This window comes from Etheostoma spectabile, chromosome 15 (assembly GCF_008692095.1).
Source record: "Etheostoma spectabile isolate EspeVRDwgs_2016 chromosome 15, UIUC_Espe_1.0, whole genome shotgun sequence".
In the NCBI taxonomy this organism is placed as follows: Eukaryota; Metazoa; Chordata; class Actinopteri; order Perciformes; family Percidae; genus Etheostoma; species Etheostoma spectabile.
This window is the reverse complement of record NC_045747.1, coordinates 2,274,003-2,287,965: the sequence shown is the minus strand read 5'-3', so window position 1 is coordinate 2,287,965 and position 13,963 is coordinate 2,274,003. Positions and strand designations below refer to the sequence as shown.

Genomic DNA, 13,963 nt, shown 5'->3' with positions numbered 1-13,963 from the left:
GGGGTAAAGCAACACAACAGGACGTCAGACAAATCAGCCAATTTCAGACACTCCACCCCACCCAGAAAATAGCCGGAACTCTTTTTTTTGGTGTGATACACACTTACTGATTTTGTACACGGGAGCATTGAGGACCAACCCTCATGTAACACTGTCTCTTGTGCTGCTGTGTGCATTCCTTATGTAGAGTATGTAATAAGCTTTACTGCCATCTGACCTTGATGAGAGCAGAGCAGTGCCCCATCCCCGGGAGTTTGAGGTTTCTGAGCGGCGGGTTGGAGGTGGGGACCAAGGCTGGGATCAGATCCAGCAGGTCTCCCACTGAGTTCAGGAACTGGACGGCAAACAGGGACAGCGGCTATGGGAAGCACACCAGATAAACAGCTGTTGGTCAGCAAATAAAAATGAATGGTGAATAGCAGTGTAGCTTTAATAGGAAGACAGCCATTACATCCAAAAATAATAATAATAAATCTCTATTAAAAAAAAAGAAATCACTGAAATCATGAGCTATTAGGGGACTTTTTATATAATCTGCACTATCCAGGCTATTGCTGAACTTTAACTGGTGCTAAATGCAAATAAAACGATGGCACGTTTGGTAAGATGCCATTTAGAGATTGTAAACAATTGAGAGTCTGTAATAATGGAAGTTTCATTAATAATAATATACTGTAGTTATATTGGCACCATAAGTGTTGTCTTGTTGATCATAAAGTAACCTTTGGAAGAAATGGATCTGCTTTAGATCTACAAGCCATAAATAAATCATTACAGTGTCATAGTGACTAAATGTGATCTGTGATCACAAGTTTGGTTTGAATTGGAGGTTCCTCATTTTAAATAAGAAGTGGGCAGAGCACTATCTAAAGCCCAGACAGCTGTTGTGAACTTCTTGTTACCTTTGTAAAGATAAGATTCAAATTTGTACGTTTTACAAGGGTTTTCTTAATTATGGCCCATCTATGTTTAATCTTATCATACAGTAAATGTATTCTGCAAGATAAAGTTCTCTTTGGTTGCATTCTGTGGCTGGTTCAGATGAATTTATTCACTGGAGACAGAAGTTCACAAAAAGATGTACAGTAAAGTCTCTCTGACCAAAATGAGTCAGGAGCCAACAGAATAACTCTGAATTTGAGAAGACATTCATCTCAAGTCTGCCTGAGTAGATTTGAACAGACCCAATAATGTCTGCTCCAACTAATCAAAAGTGCTTTAATAAGACAAACGTGAAGTGCTTCCCCTTAACACTAAGCTAGATATAAGGCCGAATTACTCAACTAAATGAGGATACATTAAAAGTTGGTGGATTAGAAAAAGACGTTTTTGGCACAGTCAAAATGTCACACAGAGCCGCAGGACTTTATCAGTCAACTGGAAAAAGAACATTAAGATAATATGCAACTTATTATTAGGTAGTTCATTTTCTTCTACAGTGTACACTTGAATTTAAACAGTTGCATTTTATTCTGTATTTTTATTTGTGTATTTGTTTTTGCACTGTAGAGAAAAGACATCGCACAGGGCTTCTATGCATGAAAAAGAGCCTTTAAATAAGAGTTAAAATACAATAATAAGATCATGTCCATGTTATAAGCTGCCTTGATACCTTTTTCCCGTGTTTCTTGGCCCAGTCGGCGACTCCGGCTTGCAGCCCGTCCATCTGAGCCAAGATGAAGCCTGCATGTTTCCACAGAGGATCGGAGCTCTTGTTCAGTTTCACCTGCTCCCTGGTCCATGCATCCTGCTTCCTACAAGCCCCAGAGTCACATGATCAGGGCTTTAAATGGACACCCGCCACACCCGCCAAATGCCAATAAAATATGAACTTTGTCTGGTATAACAATGTAAAGTTACAGAAATGATCCGACCAATCAGTGTTAACAGATTACTCTGTTTTCCTGCAAGACATTCGGGTGAATGGAATGAAGAGACACAAACCAGAGGAGCAGAAATATGGAAGTAAAGTTAGTTAGGAAAAGAAATATCTACACATGGAGATATGTTTGTTTTAGTAAATGTTAATATTTATATTTTGTATATCTGCCAGCCATCAATCCAAACTCATACTTTTAAAGAAACATGGATGCTTGAATGTATTCAGCTGCACTTCCCTGGAAAAAAAATGATTGGCTGGTAACTTTAAAAAAATCTACTAGCCATGTTGGCTGGTGATTTAAAAATTGAATTTTATAGCCCTGGACATGAATATTCATTATAATGATTTGCTGTAAAAAGTAAAGACCCAAACAATGAGCTCAGGATCAAAATCTCTGCAGACATGGAGTTCAACGGATACATCATGCATGCAGCCGAACGCTTGTACAGTATGTCTGGCCACATCATGGTCTGAGCTGGGCCATAAACTGATTACCTCTGAGAAGAGGATGTGAGAGATCAGGACATGTGACTCATATTGTTAACTGTATGTGACTATGGTGCTGCTGCTGAAAAGAGGAAAAGAGAACTGACTCACGCCATGAAATTCTGAACGGGGCCGAGAATCTTAGGGTCGTGGATCAGCTGTGGATACATGTTGGCGTAGTGGTCCATCATCTGCCTGGGGAGGAAGAGTACTAAATGAATGCAATCACAATAATGAAAATACAGTATATTCTTAAAACAAAGTGGTAATAAATTGATCATGTTTGGTATGCATCGTGAGGGAGGCTGGTGGGTGCTGTCAAACATTTCTTAATTCATACCAGCTATCTGAGCTCATCTTCATAGAGTAAGAACATACTGGAAGACTCACTGGGCAGTGAGAAAGCCCTCGAGGTAGCCGGCCAGGAAGAAGGTCACCTCGTCAGTTTCAGGGGTCTTTCCGTACCCGGCACGGATCTCTAGGATGCTCCAGCCTGTACTGGACAGGGTATCATTCAGATACCCGTATGCATCCCCATCCGTCTCCAGCACCCCCTCCTTCAGCAGGACCATCTTGTGTTGGGGGTCCCAGTACACCGTGGCTGCGGTCATGGCTGAGAAATCCATGGCAATTAGAGGACATAAAACAAAATGGAAGTTTGCTACACAACAGTTATAGAGACTGAGGCTGTGAAAAACAATACAGTTGGGGAGAGTTGACTCCTAGAATACTAGTGCAGTCCCATGTGCAGTAAATCTAACAATGAATCAACTAATACTGATGTTTATTTTATAAGCTTATGCTGGTCTATACTGATTGTATGGTAGTATAACCTGTTGCCCATTCTGTGTATTGCATTTTTTTACTTTATTTTTTAAGCTTGAGTGACAGACCACATCTACTAAGAGGTCACAAGACTATGTCCCATCCACTAAAAATATTCCACCACTATGTCTGAATTCCTTTCTTGTTTCTATTTAGGCGCATGTTAAATTGATTTATGGACATAAACGAAAATGAAAGGGTTGTACATTATTTCAGTGAGAATTACCCTGTATCTTATATCAGCACAGAAAACTAAATCCACTCATGCGGTCATCTTCGACACACTTTTTAAAATCAAAGGTTAACACAGTTAATACAGAGTTTGAGTAACAAGAGTACAAAATGCATGCATGCTTACAGCCAACCCATTAGCCATTAGATCCTTAAACAGCCACCCGGGATTTCCCATAACCTCGGCTCACTTACTGTTAGCAGAGGCGAAGGTCGTAGCCACAACAAGTAAAAGAAAGACATACAGCCTCTTTACTAAAAGCATGGCTGGGTAAAAACAGTGAAAGACAAACGAACTGCGGGAAAAAGACGTGAATCGTTCAACAGTGCTTCAGGCGAAGAGGAAATCAGTTGGTGGCGAAGGGAAAGTCCGAGTCAACCTGAGTTCTAGGGAGCGGAACGTTTCCGGATTGGCTGCAGGACGAAAAGGGAGGAACATCAGACTGCATGTTCCCTTTCAGTGGTAACAGACATGCACGCCTAAATGTCAGAGAAGTCTTGCTAAGTTTACGTTTTTATTTCGGTTTAAGAGCGACAGGCTATGGGAAGCAAAACTATTCACCCCAGATGGGACTCGAACCCACAATCCCTGGCTTAGGAGGCCAGTGCCTTATCCATTAGGCCACTGGGGCTATGCGGCTTCAATGATTCACAACGTTACAATTTATCGACGGTTGAGCACAATTTCTATTAGAAAAACATGACATTTTATTGTCTTATTTTGATTGTGTTTGCACAACAATAGTATGTTCATCCGTTTTATTTTTTAAGTTTCACGGAGACTTCGTCAGTGCAATAATTAAAACAATGCTGAAATTTAATTTACATGTTTTATTTAATCCATCGTTAATTGGAAAAAAAAATTCGCAATATCCCTTTAAAATAGGCCGATTACTACATCATTAGACTCGTAATGTAGCCCGATCTGTGCAAAACAAAATAACATGCAGCTGGTCCTTCTGATTGATTACATTCAAGGAAAACAATACACAAACAAAATGTTTAATCTCACACAGGAACCAATAATGCACTTATTGTTGTGATGCTGCCTCCAAGTGGTCTCAACAGTAAATCATGAAATGCATAAAACCATCTTATCCCCTCTGAGGGAACAAATTTGACAGAAAAAGAGTAACAGAAAGTGGATAATCTTCACTATAGAATAAATTTGTCTAAATCAAACTTTTAAATATACTTTGACAAACAAATAAATAAAGTGGGAATGACAAGAAAAGTTTTTACACCCACTCTCTTTGTACACATATATAGCATTTTTCAATCCATGTCCACACAGTGGTAAAGCTATTTGAAGCTGTTTGTGTCCATTACCTTTCTCCTCTAAAAAAAGAAACACTACCAGAGTCTGGGGCACTGCTGGTATGGAAACAGCACGCTGTTGAAGGAAAGTGAGAAATGCAGGTGTGTTACAAGAGATTAAACTTTAACTTACAGCATGTGGTATGAGTAGGTAAAACAAATTAACTTTAAAAAAAAAAAAAGGCTTTGGTTGTGAAGCTTTTCACAGCTGGACACTGACAAATGCAAGCTTTCCCATGATTGAAACTTTTTTTAAGTGTTAAGAACAAGAAAAAAGCAGAAAACAAAGGAATGTAACAGCTGCAACTCTACGTGTAAAAATAGAATGATGTCTGTGTCAGTCAGCTTCAACAACGCCTTCACATTGTTCTATATCCAGTCGTGTCATTTGCTATTTGTTTGTTAAGCTGTGGACAAAATGTCACTTAAAGCTAAATAAATCACAGTCCAAACATATTGTAGCAAAGAAAATAAAAATTTAAATATCAAGGTATAACTTTAACAATCCACAATATGCACATTGACACGTGGCCCAGAGCCATTCCGCACAATAGAGAGCTAAGAAGGCACAACTCCTAGGCATATAAGTCCTACTGCACATTAAAATCCCCTTCATAGCATTCAGAATAAAACTAAATGGCTTTCTGTGAGTTGTGTCTCTCTCACAGTCATTAAGCAATGACCTTACATGTGGCAGACACATCAAACGCAGGAAAGTCTTTTTAAAGAAAATGTTGACAGTCAAAAGTTACTGTGGTAAAATAATCACAAAGCCGTTGTAAAATAATCACAAAGCCGTTGTAAAATAATCACAAAGCCGTTGATTTGAGAGTGTTTGAGGAAGAAAACACCACTGATACACCAACATAGAGCGTTATAGCAGCAGTTTTCAGTAGTATTCACCTATATGGCGATAGTGTTATCCATTTCAGAAGCTATAACCCACTACATGGTGAGTGCATTGACATTAAATGCAAGTGAAGAACAGTTATGTTAGAGGGGAGGACTTCATCTACACAAAAAGACCACACACACACACACACAAACGCGCACACACACACACACACACACGCACGCACGCACGCACGCATGCACACGCACGCACACGCACGCACGCTCACGCTCACACTCACACTCACACTCACACTCACACTCACACTCACACTCACACTCACACTCACACTCATTCGTCATCGATCAGTTTCTCTGCGCCGTTCTCTGCTTGTCTCCCTGTGCTGCTCCCTCCTTCCTCTGCGCCCCCGCTTTCCTCTTCCTCCTCATCCTCGTCTCCAGCGTAGGAGAGCGACTGGCTGCCGTAGTTGATCGTGGTGCGAGAGAGGTCCACCTCGATGGGGAAGACATCTGCCTCCTTCAGGACGGCGTAGCACTCGTCATAGTAATGTGACATGCCTGAGACGAAGCGCTGCAGCTGGAACACGATGTCCTGGACTGTAGGTGAAGAGGAGGAGGAGAAAGAGTCGGTTCTCTGTGTTAATAAACTCAGTTCATAAGTTGAAAAATATATGTGAAGAGAAACAGAACAAAAAAGAGTAACAGATGAGGGTCACAGGTTACTGCATGGTTTTCTGATCTGGTACTGAGGTCCAGATTATAGGAGATCAAATTGCTGAATGTGAATACTATTGTTTTCCATGGGCAGAATTTAGTTTTGTATTGCTTTGTTGGTTTTTCTGCTCCATATATTTACATTTCTCTGAATTTTTTGCAGTGCTTGTTTGACCATTTTTGCAGAGTGAATCCTGATAGTGACTGGGTAATGGCTATTTAATTCCCATTACAAGGTCAAGATAATCGTTGCCAAAATTAGGTTATTAATCATCATCTCTTCATCCTCTCACATCCTGTTTTAAATTAGAGACAGAAATGTGTGCTTAGACATGTGACCTCATACATCCTGGCATGGCGGTGTGGTTGATTAAACAACACAAGCGAGTGATAGACGTTGTTCCATTTGTGATGGATAGAGAGAACTGATCAGAGACAGATGTGATGACAGAGTATCACCACAGTCAGTTTACACCTGATGAGAGTGATTAACTGGATGTGAAAGATGTGATAAATGAAAATAACCCCAACAACAACAACAACAACAACAACAGACCATGTTTCTGATCCAGCAGCTCTATCTTCTCCAGAACGTCCTTCCTCATTTTGGCGAAGCGAGAGCGAGCCTCCTGCCGACACCGCAGCACCAAACGGTACTCATAGTTCCCAGTGCTGACGCGGTACAGGGGCTCTCCCATGGCCTGTAGCAAAACAGCACATTGATCACTACTTCAGATAATATTAGGAGTACAACAATCCTCTGACCTAAATAAAAAACAGCCATTTTTCAGTTGGAAACCTGTTAATCTCGTGTACATCATGAAAATGAGAACTCACAATACTGCTGTATTCTTCATCGTCCATTTCCTTCACCTTCAGGCAGTACGACTGAAAGACACACAGAATTCCATGTGGATTCTCTGTTGACTGATTATAAGTGATGGCACTGTGCTGCACGTCACATTAAAAACAAAAGTGCTGCTGTCTTACCAGATATTCAAACTTCACATCCAGGTACTTGCGGATGGTGAGCTTGGTGTCTGGTATGGCCTTGTGAAGGTACGTGTTCAGATCATGGAGCATCTGCGACAATACGTGATTGGTTAATGGTTTGATATAAACTCAGACAGCCCACACATGACGGAACAGAACTGCAGACATCTTCAGAAACAAGTGTTCTTAGTATTTATGATGTTTTATAACATTTTTTTTTAAGTTTCTTTTTAAGAGGCCTGAGTGTTCCCAAGTGATATGTAAGTAAATGCTTCAAAGCCAAACTTGTATCTGTACTCACAGGTTTGATGGTCTTCAGCAGCTTAATGCCGTATTTCTCAATGTTTCGGTGAGCATCGGCAAACTTCACAAAAGCCTCGCTGGCGGCAGCCTGGGGCTCTCGTACGCCAATGACTGAAAAAACATCTCCGAACGCTGGAGGGGTGGATTTTCAAATCCCAATCACATACGTTAAACACCAAACAATTTAGTAATACTTTGTTTATGATTCCTGATTTGGATCACAGTAACTCACCTCTGTGAGTTTGAGAAAGCTCAAAGAAAGCTCGGAGCAGTCTCTTCGTGTGCTCCATGAGTCCTACAAGCAAACACCACAGTGAGACGAGGCTTTGGACAAACAGCAACATGTAAATGGTTAAGGTAAAGCACCTTAACACAGTGTATCTGAGGAGAACATCCGATTAACAGGGACCTCATTTATAACACTAAACAGCAACACGTTAGTTTACCATAGGCCAGTTTTGTAATTTGGTTATTATTTACCTTTGTAGAGCTCTGCTGTTTTCTCCAGCTCTTCCAGTCGTTTGACCAGTCCATCTGTACAGTCAAAAGAATCCACGTGAGTTCATATCTACCTTTAAAAGTTCACTAATAACATCACAATGTTCATAATAATCACCTCACCGTTGCATAGAATAGCTCTACTGAGTCCAAGAGCATCTGCTGTGCCCGAGCTCATATTCTCCACCAGGCGGTGTTTGACTTTCTTCAGCACTGTAACACATACATACATGTGTTTAATGCACACGCACGCACACACACACACACACGTTACAGTGATAAGGGGGATATGCTTAAGTGCAATATGCAATGATCAAGGCTAATAGTGAGTATGCGTGTGTCTCTAGTGGAGGAGATACCTATATCCAGAGACTTCCCCTGTTTGGGGTCTGCCTGCAGTTTGTTGTAGTGAATTACTGCTTCTCCCTGTGAAAACACAATCAAAAGATACACACCGATGACTCAACAACAAAAATAAAGTGTGTATATTTAAAAAAAAGACCATCTCTAGAAAACAAACTATGTCTTTCTTTAGTTTAATTTCAATCCAAATCCAAATTGAACAATTAAAAATTCAATGTGTTATCCTTTTAAATGTGGTAAAATTGATAATGTGAAAACATTTCCAGCTTCATGGTGTCGAGGATGAAATTCACATTCATTTACACTGAACGGCTAACAGCAACACAATCTAATCCTTTAAATCCAACGCTGCACCCCATCTTTAATCCTTCACACAGGAAGTCAGGGAATTTTCTGGGTGCGAACAATGGATGCCAAAAACAACACAGCCACTCTGCACTGGTGACGTTATGCCGAAAGCTAAAGGCTATTGTCCCGACCTCTTTACTACAGCTTGGCAAGCCGGTAATGTCCCTCTTCTCCACAGACCAACGGTGGGTTTGTACCCGTAGATAGAAAACTTTTGGACTATTTACTGATAAATCTGCAGCCTCGGAAATGTGAGTAATTTTTAATTCCTTTGCATGTTTACATCAATGCCCATATGTGCTTGATTTCTTTTTTTAATGCATTAAAAAGACACTGTTAGGATGGCGTTTACTTTAACTTTCAATTGTCAGATCAATAGGACGTACTAAGAGGTTTTATGAATATCAGAGAATATTACAAACACTGATTTTCCGCCGAGGTGCACGATGAGGCAAAAACAGCCATAAAACAAAATGACTTGTATCTGGCAGGTGGTTGGTTTTAATTTTCTATCTAAATCATCAATACTTTAATCTCTAACAGAGACGACTGCATGGAATTGGTCAAAATCAAGACTGTGAATTCACAGAATTGTAGGAAAAGTAAATAATAAGCCATCTGAACACTTTATTGTGTTGTTTAGGACTGTAATGACTTTGGACTGTGATTCCATTTCCAGTATTTGTGTACCTGTACAGCTTGAATCATCTTAGCGACCTCCACTTTGGTTTTTCCCTTCACTGGTTTTCCATTCACGCCTGTGAGCTCATCACCTGCTGCCAGTGTCCCATCCAGAGCGGCTGGGGTGTTATCAAAGACCTGTGAGACGACAGAAACCACATTTAAAAAAAGGTAAAGATGACACGTGTATGTTCTTATACTTCTTTTAATTTACAGAAATGCTCTGTAATACATTAATAAACATGGTTATAATCAATTGTTCTGTACAAACCTGAACAATGTAGAGACAAGGACAGTACTGTGCCCCACCACCAATGCTGATCCCAATAAGGTTACTAGCATCTTTCTTCAAACACACAGTACCAGGTACTGTTGGTATACCGCTGTTGAGAAAAAAACATGATACTTTAAGATTTTGAGAACTAAATAGTTGTTGTTTTTTAAACTACAGAATTAGAGTATATAGCTCTTCAAGTTCAGAAAAAATCTAATTAGTGAATAAATAGTCCAAAGATTACATCAGGAAGCCAGCCCTGATATAATAATTAAGTCTTATCTCATGGTTGAATTTGTCAGTGTATGTGTTAGGGCTGGGCGAGATGGAGAAAACCGAATATTACAATATTTTTGACCAAATACCTCAATATCGAGGTGTGGATATACTGACTAAGTGGGTAAAGGCAAATAATAGAACAGTCTGTTAAGCCTAGAAAATGACATCGTTTTACTGTAATGCAGCTTTTAAAACCAGGAAAAAAGACAACACTTATTACCATATTACCATAATACCATATCCAAAATCTAAGATATCTAGTCTCATATCACGATATCAATATAATAATGATATATTTCCCAGCTTTAGTACATGGTCCCATGTATAAACTGAAGATTTTAAAATAGCCATACACTGAAACACCAAATTGAATGACCCAGGCAATACAAATACATCCTTGTGACTTACAGTTTATCCTCCTCTAATTCATAGTCCATGTCTGTGAACATTGCAGGACGGTGTCACTCCTGATCCCTGTAAAGCATGCGAGAGATAAGACAAAACTCAGTAACGGTACGGTAAATATCGTGTGACTGTCCCTGAAGAATGAAATGATGAAGACAAGTATAACACCAGGACCGCTTTGGGCAGCTCTCTCGGTAATGAATGAAATAAAAAGCGATTTAAAGGGAGCTCATTGTCAAGCTTTGCATCTTCGCTCGCCTCATCTCATTGATCCCAGAGCTGCAGTCAGTGAGGCGAAGAAGAACCAACAGCTGGTAACTTTCAATGCATGCTAACTACCTAATGCTAGCCAGTTACATGTCTCTAAATGCGTGTAACAGTTGAATTTAACATAACGGCTTATGTGGTAAAAAAAACAACGACTGTGATAGTTGTAGTCACGGAAGCAAGCAGCAAGAAAAGTGCTTGCTAACGCTGGCTTATTAGCTGCTAACGTTAGCAACTGCATGCTATTGGCAGGTGGAAGAGCAAATATCGCGTGTCCAGAAACGTTAACAGGCCGTAAACAATTTACCTTTATTAGACGTTGCACCAGTGTCCCATAAAAAAGTTTCTCAGTGTATATAAAAAGCACAATATCTTTTTGAAATCGCTCCGTTTAGCTACTCGCAATTAAATCTTAATTTCTGGATGCACTGACAGCTCCCGTGTTTACTTTCTTTTGTCACTTCCGGCAACATAGCGGAAGTTGTTGTAGGGAGAAGCGGAGAAGCGGTCACATTCAGAAACTCCAACTCCACATTATTTAGTGTAAATACAACATATATTTATACTGACTATCTGTATAGATGTACAATTTGTTATCAACGAAAATAAAACATGTAAAACCCTTCAAGAATATATAATTATGAGGGTTTTCCCGGTTTTGCTCATACGGTTTTACCGCCCTCCGGTGGTCACAGTCAGGAACTACAACGTTTAAATTTCAAACTAGCGTCAGTAATCAGTGCAGCTGTTACTCTTCTGTGATCTAAGAGGCAATTAAGCTCCTTACGCAAACTGAGTTCATCAGCAATGATTAAAAAGAGTCGTGCCTTTGCGTTGAATAGGCATATTGATTGTTATGATGATTAATGGCCGACATTGTCACTGAATCTTTTGTGCTTCACGTTATAAATTAGGTGACATTTCAGTCACACTATTTATGTTTTGGCTTCCAGGGCAGAGGATCTTCCCACATCTTCCTTCAGCTCCAGGACTCTTCACCAACACCAGCATCCAAAATGAGCATGGTAAATTTAAGATTTATTTCACTCCATAGCCTACATACAGAAGATTATGGATTAGCACATTTGTTAAATAAAAAATATCAACACGTTTGTAACCTTAACCCCAAACTGGTCATCTGTGTTTCTCAGCAACTTGAAATGAAGAATGTACATCTGAAAGTTGGAGATCGGCTGAAAGTGAAGGGGGAAATTATGCATGATGCTGAGAGGTAAGTGAACCAAACTTTATACTATACTAGATATTCTTTTACTTTATACAATAAAATATGGTGATATTTATACAGCATTCCATATGCATTCCCAAAAAATAGAAAAAATGTGACTTTACTTTTAGTAGTAGCCTGGTGATTAGATGTTGAATATTGATTCTGTGTGGCGTGAACTCTGCAAACACCTCAGTGTATAATCTCTGATCCCCTCAGGTTCCAGATCGACCTCGGCTGTGGGGCAGACGACCTGGCGCTGCACTTTAACCCCCGTTTCCACGATGACGAAGATGGAGCTGTTCTCGTTTGCAACTCAAAGACTGACGGTTGTTGGGGCGATGAGGAACGGGAAATACACAACCCCCTACAGAGGGGGACGGACGTCAAGGTGAGGGAATGTGACTGAAGGAAGGGAAGATGTGGGTATTTGGGATTGTCTTACAGGTAGTTTGGGGTTTATTTGGATAAGCTTTGGGATGTTCTACTAAAAACAATTAGATTGCTGTCTAATCTAGGGATAAAACTTGACTTATATTTGTGCCAAAATTATGATTACATGTCTGTGCTAAACTTTAAGTCCTAATGTTTCAGACTTTAAACCCGTTTATTTTTAGGAATCGTGGTTTAGTTCTGGACTCAAAACCCACATTAACAGAATAACAATCAGCCCACTACCACCTCAAAAATATAGCTAGACTAGAAGGATGCAGACAACAAGGTGTAGAGAAACTTATTCATGACTTTTTTTTTTGTTTTCAACTGTCTTGGCAGGTCTGATTTTTAAGAAAATAATCAGACAAGTGCAGCGTATTCAAAATGCTGCTGCCTGAGTCCTCATAAAACCAAGAAATTAAATCACATCCCTCAGTTTTCAGAGCTTTGCACTGGCTTCCTATGAATCAAAGAAATTATTTCAAAATTGTTTTTGACTTACAAAGCACTGAATGGTTTGGGGCTAATATACATGACTGATAATAAGAATCAGATCATAAGACGGGCTCACTCACCGTCCCAGGGTCAGAACCAACACGCAGGACTTGCTTTCAGTTTCTATGCACTGTAGATCTGGAATAAACTTCCAGCTCTCTTGACATCTCCCCAAAATCCTTTCTTTTAAATCAAGGCCTACAACTTTTCTTTTTGCCACAGTGTCCTCTTAGGTCCTTAGATGGTCAATCATACACTTCTATGCTTTCGAATTCTTTTAAATCTACAGTTTTATGCCTTTTTTTAAATTTACCTTGTAAAGCACTTTGAATTCCCTTTGTCTGAATTGTGCTATATAAATGAATTGACTCACCTAAGTATCTCTTATTTATTTTTTATTTCAGCTTGTGTTGAAGCTGGCTGGAGACAAGTTTGAAGTGGAGCTTCCTAATGGACAGGAAGTAGAGTTTCCTAACCGCCACAACATGGACGTCATCAGCTACATTAAAATCCTTGGGGACTTCAAACTGACTTCCTTCAAGATATGCTGAGAGACTAAACTGCTGTAACACATGAATACTGTGTGTATTAGTTTGGTTAAAGATGAGACTTGGTCGGTTATTGTTAGACATAATCAGATGTAGATCGTCAGTGAATTGGAAATGTATCTTTATTTAAAAATGCCATGTTGTGCGCAAGAATATAAAATGTTTTTAAATTCAAATATCTTGTTTTAAAGTTTGTACACACATTTCCAGAAGTTTTTTTTTTTTTTTTTTTATAAACTACACACAATTCCCAAAACTGCACATGCAAAATACCTCATGTCTTTCAAAAAACTTTTTTTATATATACAATGTCCACACTGTTTAAAAGCTAAAGCCATTCATTTCCATACAATGTTCTAAAGTAATCTGCTCTGAGTGGTTGAAATGTGCAATGTTGAAAAAGAAAATATTTATTTGGCAAACTGCTACTGTTGTAACAGTAGCACGAAAATCAAAACCATAAAACCAGGTGGGAATTACAGACACAACAGTAAAGCGACTCAAGTCAGCCTGGTCTCTCTGATAAGCTTCTATCATGGTCA

General features: G+C 39.5%; 3 protein-coding genes and 1 non-coding gene across 6 annotated transcripts in view; 1 reads left to right on the top strand and 3 right to left on the bottom strand.

Annotated features, from left to right (window-relative positions):
* Positions 1 to 3,874, bottom strand: part of plbd1a (phospholipase B domain containing 1a) — a 24,277-nt gene extending 20,403 nt beyond the window's left edge. For both annotated transcript variants that reach the window (XM_032536637.1, XM_032536636.1), the window contains exons 1-5: positions 3,620 to 3,874; positions 2,759 to 2,981; positions 2,480 to 2,563; positions 1,613 to 1,754; positions 218 to 358 (exon numbers count right to left, since the gene is read on the bottom strand). In XM_032536637.1, the coding sequence (XP_032392528.1) occupies positions 218 to 358; positions 1,613 to 1,754; positions 2,480 to 2,563; positions 2,759 to 2,981; positions 3,620 to 3,689 (660 nt within the window). In that variant the 5' untranslated portion in view covers positions 3,690 to 3,874. The remainder of the gene's footprint in view (positions 1 to 217; positions 359 to 1,612; positions 1,755 to 2,479; positions 2,564 to 2,758; positions 2,982 to 3,619) is intronic.
* The window catches only part of pick1 (protein interacting with prkca 1), a 16,162-nt gene extending 4,955 nt beyond the window's left edge, over positions 1 to 11,207 (bottom strand). Inside the window, exons 1-15 of one of the 2 annotated variants that reach the window (XR_004335167.1) lie at positions 11,026 to 11,207; positions 10,455 to 10,520; positions 9,765 to 9,876; positions 9,503 to 9,631; positions 8,461 to 8,527; positions 8,225 to 8,314; positions 8,084 to 8,137; positions 7,836 to 7,898; positions 7,602 to 7,735; positions 7,298 to 7,390; positions 7,145 to 7,195; positions 6,864 to 7,008; positions 5,921 to 6,190; positions 5,684 to 5,812; positions 2,609 to 2,619 (exon numbers count right to left, since the gene is read on the bottom strand). Coding sequence is in view for 1 of the 2 variants with exons in the window: in XM_032536647.1 (XP_032392538.1) it covers positions 5,925 to 6,190; positions 6,864 to 7,008; positions 7,145 to 7,195; positions 7,298 to 7,390; positions 7,602 to 7,735; positions 7,836 to 7,898; positions 8,084 to 8,137; positions 8,225 to 8,314; positions 8,461 to 8,527; positions 9,503 to 9,631; positions 9,765 to 9,876; positions 10,455 to 10,495 (1,245 nt within the window). In the remaining variant the exon portion in view is untranslated. Of the gene's footprint in view, positions 1 to 2,608; positions 2,620 to 5,683; positions 5,813 to 5,920; positions 6,191 to 6,863; positions 7,009 to 7,144; positions 7,196 to 7,297; positions 7,391 to 7,601; positions 7,736 to 7,835; positions 7,899 to 8,083; positions 8,138 to 8,224; positions 8,315 to 8,460; positions 8,528 to 9,502; positions 9,632 to 9,764; positions 9,877 to 10,454; positions 10,521 to 11,025 lie in introns of those variants that run through there. The other variant, XM_032536647.1, reaches the window with a different exon arrangement.
* trnar-ccu (transfer RNA arginine (anticodon CCU)) lies at positions 3,984 to 4,056 on the bottom strand. The gene has a single exon. It is a non-coding gene; the product is annotated as a tRNA-Arg (tRNA).
* LOC116702453 (galectin-2) lies at positions 10,706 to 13,598 on the top strand. The gene is made up of 5 exons (XM_032536653.1): positions 10,706 to 10,765; positions 11,672 to 11,743; positions 11,870 to 11,949; positions 12,163 to 12,334; positions 13,278 to 13,598. Exons 2-5 carry the CDS (start codon positions 11,735 to 11,737, stop codon positions 13,422 to 13,424), a joined length of 408 nt encoding a protein of 135 aa, XP_032392544.1. The 5' UTR covers positions 10,706 to 10,765; positions 11,672 to 11,734; the 3' UTR covers positions 13,425 to 13,598.
* The last annotated feature ends 365 nt before the right edge of the window (positions 13,599 to 13,963 follow it).